This window comes from Triticum aestivum, chromosome 7A (genome assembly GCF_018294505.1).
Source record: "Triticum aestivum cultivar Chinese Spring chromosome 7A, IWGSC CS RefSeq v2.1, whole genome shotgun sequence".
Classification (NCBI taxonomy): Eukaryota; Viridiplantae; Streptophyta; class Magnoliopsida; order Poales; family Poaceae; genus Triticum; species Triticum aestivum.
In genome coordinates this window covers 737,504,952-737,513,187 of record NC_057812.1, presented here as the reverse complement: position 1 = coordinate 737,513,187, position 8,236 = coordinate 737,504,952, and the positions used below count along the sequence as shown (strand labels likewise).

Genomic DNA, 8,236 nt, shown 5'->3' with positions numbered 1-8,236 from the left:
CGGCTTATTGTCCCCGAGTGCCCAATATATTACACTCGGCTTAAAACCCGCCACACGGCAACATGTTATTTTCTTGTAGTCCGTAGTGCAGCCGTATGTGATTCCCAACATGTATCGATCGAGTGATGGATTAGGAGGTGCTTTGAGATGTATATGTTGAGGGTGAGGTGTCACATCTGAGGACGGGACACAGGATCCCGGAGACCCTGTCCCTCCCGTACAATTATTTCCCTTTCAGGAGACTAGGGTTTTGTTGGAGGCTATTCTTATATACACACACGGACGGGGTCCTCACCAATCACCACCAGAACAAGCCTCCGCCGCAACGGAACACATCCCCGAATCCTGTTGGAGAGAAAGAGATCGAGATCGATGTCGGCCATAGATCAGGACGGTGACATTGTGCCGCCGCCGCCGCCGCCGCCGCCGCCGCCGGGGAAGGCCGCGGAGACTCGGATCGTGAAGATGGACGGGCGGCACAAGTACGTCCAGTGGTTGCTGGCGGTGTGGGATAAACAGCCTGGCCGTCCGTTGCCGGACCTCCCCGATGACTACCTGGGTGACATGCACGACGACAGCGAGCCCACCAGGCCCTCCCCGGATCACGCCCTACACCGCAACCTGGTCCTCGGCTCCTCCTGTGGGTGGCTCGCCACCGCCGACGACCGCGGCAAGATCGACCTCGTTAACCCGGCCACGGGCGAGCATCATGCGCTCCCGCACATCGCCACAACGGGCGTCTTCGTTCCCTCAACCGGCGACCGCTTCTTCTGTGTCCAGCTCGACCGCTTCCTGACTGCCCGTTACGGCCACGGGCCGCCGTTCAAGGACAGCCCCTGGGGGCCGCACGGGTTGGCGACGTTCACGCTCAGAGCCAAAGAGATGCGCGCCTACTTCTACCAGAAGGTGGTCCTCTCAACGTCCCCGTGTCCCGGCAGCTACGCCGCCATGCTGATCCTGCATCGAGATTTCGGCGCCCCCGCCTTCGTCACGGCGGAGGAACCTGCCTGGAGGCTGGCGCCGTCGCGTGACGGCGTCGAGGACGCTATCCACCAAGACGGCAAGTTCTACTCCATATCCTACTCGGGCGACGTCGAGTCATGGGAACGTGACGCCGAGTCCGGTGCGTTCACGAGCACCACTGCCGCGCCAAGGCTGGTCATCCAAGACAAAGCACAAGCCAGCTCATCGTCATGCCGCAAGTATCTGGCAGCGGCGCCTGGAGGGGAGCTGATGGTGGTGCTCAAGTACCCAGAGAGGTGTGCGTGCTATGTCCTCGAGGATGACGGGCAGTGGAAGGAGACTAGGGACATCTCCGACATCCCGCAGTTTGTTGGGGTAAACAATTGAACATATAAACCTTGCTAGGCAACCCGCCATTCCGAGGCATCCCCGTGCGCTAAGCTGGTTGGACCGCACGATCTTTTACCGTCGCTTCTCTTTTGGCTGCTGGCAGCCGGTTAGCCGCTTGTTTTACTTCACATTTTGTGCAGGTTCTAATGTAGATGACAGGTGGGTCATGCTGGTGTGGGGCCATGAAAATTACATGGGGTTTCTCTGATTCTTCGTACGCAAAGCGTGCTACGCGCGGGGTGAACGGTGAAAACCTAGCCACGGCTTCCCTTCTCTCTCTCTCCTCACTTCATTCCCCCCGCAGCCGCCGCCGTTGTCTCATCCCCCACCCCCACCCACCTCCAGCGCCGCCACCGCCGCTAGCGCCTCTTCCTCTCTTCCCCACTAGACAATGCCTCTTAACGTTCTTGGTCCGGCGTTCCCCGCGCGGTGTTTCGGACGAGGCACAGGTCGCTGCCATGGGAGAGCAGGGGCGGCGTGGTTTTTGTGATGGGTGTGAAGGAGTAGGGGAGGACGAGGAGGACGAACAGGGGGGAGGCGCAACGAGGCCGGAGCTCGAGCAGCGCTCGCCTCGCGCTGGAGTGGAGCCAGCCGTTCGCTGCTCGTCGATCCTCGTCCTTCATCCCCAATCTAGGCTGCAGTGCTGCACTTTGCCCTCGCCATCTTCTTCCCCCAATTTTTGCCTCTTGATTTTATTGGTTTCTTGATTATTGGATTTTGATTTCTTGATTTAGGTTTTTTTCCTGAATGATATGTGTGCAGATCGGGCGAGGAAGAGAAGAGGAAGGATCTCGAGGAAGAATTAAGAACAAAACGAGGTGATCTCACTCTGATTTGCCTAGGTTATTTTTCTGTGTTGCTTTCCCCTGCTGCCCTTCGTGCTCTCTCTCTCTTCCCCGACACTCTCTGTTGTACACGGACGCAAATTATTTGCTTTGTTAATGTGAGCTTGCTTGTTTGGTTCTGCTTGATATGTTGCCAACCTTCGTCCTTGTCTCCTCCGCAGAGATGCAGATCAAGGAGGTCGGCAGATGGGATGAGGTTGGGTGAGGTGCACGAGGACAAAGGTGCAGGTCCGTGGTGAGAGAAAATGTTTTTTTTGTTTGTTTCCTACAATGCCGTTCCAGTTAGTAGTGAATATTGATGATGCCCATGAAAACTCTGAAGACATTGCTGAACTGTATCTCATCATTTGATAACTTTGATTTCCGATCAGCGTGTTGATCTCCACCAATATTTATGTCAAAAAAGAAATTAGTTCAAATTGGTTTGCTGTCCTGCTGAGATTAAATATCCACATTAGCCGTATCCCAAGTGTCCAGATTTATTCCTGTTTTTCTTTATTCCTTTTTCATTTTCATCTAATCATCGCTGACCAATTCTTTTTATGCATATCGCTAATTAGATTTCTGCTTGTTCAATACCTGAAAGCACGTACTCACTCCGTTCCAAAATAGATGACCCGACTTTGTACTAACTAGTACAAACTAGTACAAAGTTGGGTCATCTATTTTGGAACGGAGTGAGTAGATATTAGCATTAATGATCCATACATTGTAATTTGTAGCCTGATAGCTATATAACAACATTTACATCACTGATTCGGTTTTAGATTTTGACTCAGACATACAGTGGTTAGTGTGTTAATCCATACATAGTCGTATTTGTAGCTTGATGTTATCGTATCTTTCATTCTAGATCTTGTGCAAAGTTGCATGCCTATTTTCCTTTCTTCGGGCAGTAAACCCATGTTGATTTCTGGACCCATAAAGTGACCTAATGTTAGATGAAGCATTCAAATTTTTATTTGTGTCCTGGCTTTGTATGTTCTATGCAGCCTTCTCCCTAGGGATATATCCCTTGTGACCCTCCCCTGTTTTTGATGCCTACAACATGGTGCCAGGTGACAGAGAATCACGAGTCACCACCTCTTCCTTTTGTTTTGATCTTGCAGGAGCCCCTACAGCCCTACTGGCCCTGATCCCAAATCCCATGGACCGGCCCTGACCTCCTGGTCGTCGAATGAACAAGTCTGCTTGCTAAAAAAAATAAGTTTTCTTAATCAGTATATATGGCATCTCTGCACATGTCCTTTCTTCGTGGATAGGCCACAAGCTTTGTTAGTTGTATGATGGAGATGGAATTTCAGGTTGATAGTTTCAACAATAGTTATCTATATTAGTTATTGTCAGTCTGACAGACTTTTGTCACCTTCTATCATGTTTACATGTAAGTAAGTTGAACAGGCTATGCAAACTACTGCATAAAAAAGTGCACGTAGCACAACCTATAGAGAGGTCCAGAATTGATTTTGTGTGATGCAACCAGGAACGACAAAGGCTTACTATGTTCCATTAAAGCAGATAAGAAAATAATTTAGTTCGGATGAATTGATTAATTATAAAAAGTTGATAGTCCATTGCGTGGATCTTTGAGTTTGGTGTTGCTTTTCTTCTTCAAATTCACGGATCTAGCTTCAATCAAAAAACCGAGAGCAACCTTCATTAACTTGAAGACTCCCTTTTTCGGATCTGGAGTATAGCAATAGGTCATCAGTTGTGGTGTCAAATACAAGATTAGGCTATTTAAAGCTTGCCATGTAGTAGACCTACAAGGAGAACAAAAAATATAACTTATGTTGGTTAGAACAGATGCTCAGCTTGCCTTGTTTTTTGCCTCTTTTTGGTCCTGTTAAGAAGAGATGCTAAATGCTGGTTCCTGACCACGTCCCTTGTTGGGCGCCCTCGATATCTCAACCTTGTGGCGATATGGTCATTTATTTTGAGTAATTGTTTTATAGAGATGTATGGTTACCTGAATAGGCTTACATATATAGTCCAGTAAGAAAACTATATAAATTCCTGAGAACACTAACTGCTAGCTTATACACTTGCTTGCCGAGTTAACATGTTAATATGCCTGTTTCTCTCGTTTCCAGCGCACCACCATGCATGTTCAGTTTGATGCTTTGGGTCGAATGTGTGTAGCGAGAATAAAGGTAGTAGATGCAGACTGTAAAGATAGTATATACATTCATACGTGATAAGCGATTAGGTAGTAGTTGCTGCTTACTCACAAGGGATGGATTGGTGGGAAGAAGTTTACAAAGGCCTACTGGAACTGTTTATGGAAGTCGTTGTCTGGCCATACTGAACATACTTTCTGCAACTAAACTGATCAGGTTGGCTTGTCTTTGGAAATCTTTGCCTAATGTGTTCTTCATTGGCCTGCTTTTATATTAGCAGTTTTGTTCTTTTGTCTCTTCTGTGATAGTTTTAGGCGAGAACAGAGTGTTTAGAATTGTGATATAGTCTACAGACTTTTCGTAATTCTTAAAATATGCCGGTAGTGGTGTGTGCACAAATATATGTGCCTGGATTTGTTTGATACGCCTACTGTATTTCAGGCGTGTTACTCTTTCTTGGATAAATTGACTGATGCTTGCTTCTTTTAATAAAAGATCCTAGATTAGGATCTACTGTGCTGTGCTGAATGCAATTGTCTTAATCTAGACAGCAGCCGAGCCCAGTCAACAATTCCTTAGACGAGGCAGAGGAGAGCAGAGAGGGCCAGCCGTTGTATTTACAATTCATGCAAGTAGCTGCTGATTCCATTCATATTTACTGCTTCCTCCTATTTATTGGCTGCGTTCATTTGTGTGCTCTGGTTGTTTATTGTTGTTGTGCTCATTTCCTCTGTTCATTGTTGTTGTGCGCATTCTCCACTTCTATGTCATGAAAATATTCTTGCTTAATAATTTAAAATGGTTTCCTGTGTCTCTTGTGGTCTATTCCCAGTCCTATCATCCCATCATTCTTCCTCTTTACTGGTTGGCTTGGTTTTCCTTGCGCCTGTGCAGATTTGCTTGAGGGTTTGTTCTGTTGTGTTCCCTGAATCCTCGTAACTGCTGTGCTTTCTGCCATGTTTTTCTTCTTCGTTTTCATGTGGAAGTATTTGATATCCTGGGGATGGATGATTTATTCAAAGAATGTCCCGGGATCTGTGAATCTCGGAATAGAATCAACATGAATGTTGAGACATGTTTTTTCCTGAAGGTAATACTTTTCCCTGTTACCAAGCATTTTCCTCATGTTTGCTTCTAAAATGTAACTGGCAAGGCTTATATGATTTGTGGGTGTATGATCTGGACTGTGCTTCTCTGAAAGTATGCTCTTGGGAGATTTTTGCTTGGTAAACAAATGACATGCTAAAATGTTGGTTGTTCCCTGTTCTTCTAAAAAAAAGTTTGGTATTGATTCATGATTTGTGCTTAATACATGATGTTGGTATATGATCACTTTATTGCTCATGCCTCACTTGATGTTGAATGGTGTACAGGCAAAGTGCCAATGGAGTGGCATATATTGTACTTCGCTACTACCTACATGCGATTCCATTTGATTTCACTTTGATTTTGTTTTTCTGCTGATCGTTTATAGGTGGTTGTTGATGAATCATGTAAGGATGGTGCAGAACTCACAAGAGGGAAATGACCGAACTGCGGTAACCAAATCAAATAGCTGATAAGGTACAAATTTTTGAAGATATATGGTTTGTCCCAAACAAGAGCATACATCGTAGTACAAAGGGGAATTACATCTCTATTTTATGTTATGTTTTCTGCTTGCTATCTTGTTCATGGACTCTCTATAAGTGTGCCTTTCTATTAGCAACCTTAGTGCCAATGACTCAACGGTCAGCTATCAACCAGAATACTAGGGCATTGAGCTTGTTTAAACTGTAGAGTACACATGCATATACTGTTACTCAGACATCAAGAAAACAGGAGATAAACATGTATGACGATCTACCATGTTATTACTCGGGTGTTGATTAGGAAGTAGACATAAGTTTAGCAGAGAAGAAGTTTCAGTGATTTATCAGTTCAGGCTATGGAAGTAAACATGAGGCATTGAAGCTAATTTGAATTAGGCGTGATGAACCAAACATTTTTGTAATTGCCATTAGTGGGTCAATAGGGTAGGCATTTTCATGAGACAATATTGATTTTAATGACGGCTAATAATTACACTGCTGCCTTTGTCTCAAAAGTAGAACTTTGCCATCTTTTTGACCTTGCCTCTAGGAAAAAAACATCAGCTCAAAACTGAAATACTCTGGATTTACTTGCTATCTTTTAGACGTAATACTGTGTTGTTTGTGAAGGTTCACTTGGAAGTGGTTGAGGTAGCCTGACCTGGTGAGGATCCAACTAACGAACTGACATGGTGACGCGATGCGTACATCGGAGGAAGTAGATCTTGTGCGTGCGGGAGTGGATCTTGCAATTGAAGTCGTCTCTCCGACGCAGAGGAGCAGCGGCGAAGTGGCGGAAACTACAGGGTGAGTGAGAGATTGGAGAAGGAGGGGATGGTCATGAAGTGAGTAAGTGGATTAACATCGTTTGGTCAGGTAACTTGGGCCGGCCCATTATTGTGAATTTGTCATTTGTCTTCTTGTAAGCCCACAACACGGTTTAAATATGTATTGGGAGTTTGGGACAACTAAATCAGATAAATGAAAGAAATTATAACGCTTCTAACGGTTTATAAAATGAAGTAACAAAGTGCATATCCAAGTTTAGTAAATTTTAGAATGTGCTTGTTTGTTGTTATTCATTGTTAGGCTTGGCATTTGAATTTTTGTTAGATCTGAAGTGCCTTTGATAGCATGGAATATTTGTACAACGCACTGTGGAGGCATGGTCTTTATCAGGATGACTAACAAGGATGATCGGCAAGTGTTTGTTTGCCAAAGTTATGGTGGTTTAAAAAAAGTCGTTGGTGCATTGCTGTGGATCTCAAGATGGCCATGTGTTTATATTTTGCATAATCACTCTGAAGGCCATGCTTAATATTTTCTCTGAATTTTGCTCTTGAAAAATCATGTATTTATGTTAGATCCGGTGAGAAAAGACGGCTTCCAAGCAAAGGATGCGGGGGTGTTGGCCACATTTGGTTTTTGACTTGGTGTCTAAATATTCTCACAATACTTGGCTCCCTCTCGCCCCTTGCGCCATTGGCGCAACGAGTCATCTAGTGTCCACAACGACAAAGCGCTCGCCCAATACAAGTGCCACGGTTACACCCATGTCGAGGTCCATGTCGACTACGACGACGAACAGCCCTACCTCAAGGAAGAGGCCATATTGATCTCGACTGAGAGCAAGGCCACCATGCCCGATGACCTCCGTGTCCCCAACCCCGTCCTGGCAGTCGTGCGTGAGCCCACCATGCCCGCCCCGTATCCCGGACACTTTTTTTTTGAAACGGATATCCCGGACACTTGGTCCTGGGCTCCTCATGCGGGTGGCTCGCCAGTGCCGACGACCGTGCCCAGATCTACCTCATTAACCCGGCCACAGGCGAGCAGCACGCACTCCCGCATATCGCTACCATTGGAGTCCTCCTGCCCTGCGCAGGTGACTGCTTCTGCTTAAAGATTGACCGCCTCTTGACTGCTCGGTTTGGCTGTGGGCCGCCGTTTAAAGACCACTGTTGGGGGCGGGACGGGATGGGGACGCTCACACTCAGTGCCCACCAGATGCGCACTGGGTTCTACCGGAAGGTGGTCCTCTCAGCATCTCCGCGCCCCGGCAACTACACCGCCATGCTAACCCCGCACCGAATTTTCGGTGCCCCGGCCTTCGCCACCGCGGAGGACCCTACCTGGAGGTTGGCACCATCGCGTGAGGGCATCGAGGATGCCATCCACCATCATGGGCACTTCTACTCCATCTCTTACTCGGGTGTCGTGGAGTTGTGGGAACATGACGCGGAGTCTGGTGCGTTCATGAGCACGGCCGTCGCGCCAAGGCTGGACATTGAAGGCAGCCTGTCATCCTGTCGCAAGTATCTCGGGGCGACGCCAAGAGGGCGGCTGA

General features: G+C 46.9%; 1 protein-coding gene across 12 annotated transcripts; it reads left to right on the top strand.

The window, feature by feature from the left end:
• The first annotated feature begins 234 nt into the window (after positions 1–234).
• LOC123149845 (uncharacterized) lies at positions 235–7,367 on the top strand. Of its 12 annotated transcripts, none has more exons than XM_044569596.1 (5): positions 235–1,993; positions 2,116–2,171; positions 2,360–2,426; positions 3,308–5,881; positions 6,520–7,367. In XM_044569596.1, the coding sequence occupies exon 1, from the start codon at positions 373–375 to the stop codon at positions 1,348–1,350; it is 978 nt and encodes a 325-aa protein (XP_044425531.1). In that variant the 5' UTR covers positions 235–372; the 3' UTR covers positions 1,351–1,993; positions 2,116–2,171; positions 2,360–2,426; positions 3,308–5,881; positions 6,520–7,367. The 12 variants fall into 12 exon arrangements, with proteins under 12 accessions (XP_044425531.1, XP_044425532.1, XP_044425529.1 ...); XM_044569597.1 differs by having other exon boundaries at positions 2,116–2,195; XM_044569594.1 differs by having other exon boundaries at positions 235–2,171; positions 3,308–5,408; positions 5,793–5,881.
• Positions 7,368–8,236: the final 869 nt, after the last annotated feature.

Bases quoted from the DNA above. Each gene is read 5' to 3' on its own strand.
- LOC123149845 (XM_044569596.1), top strand. From the start codon at position 373: ATGTCGGCCATAGATCAGGACGGTGACATTGTGCCGCCGCCGCCGCCG.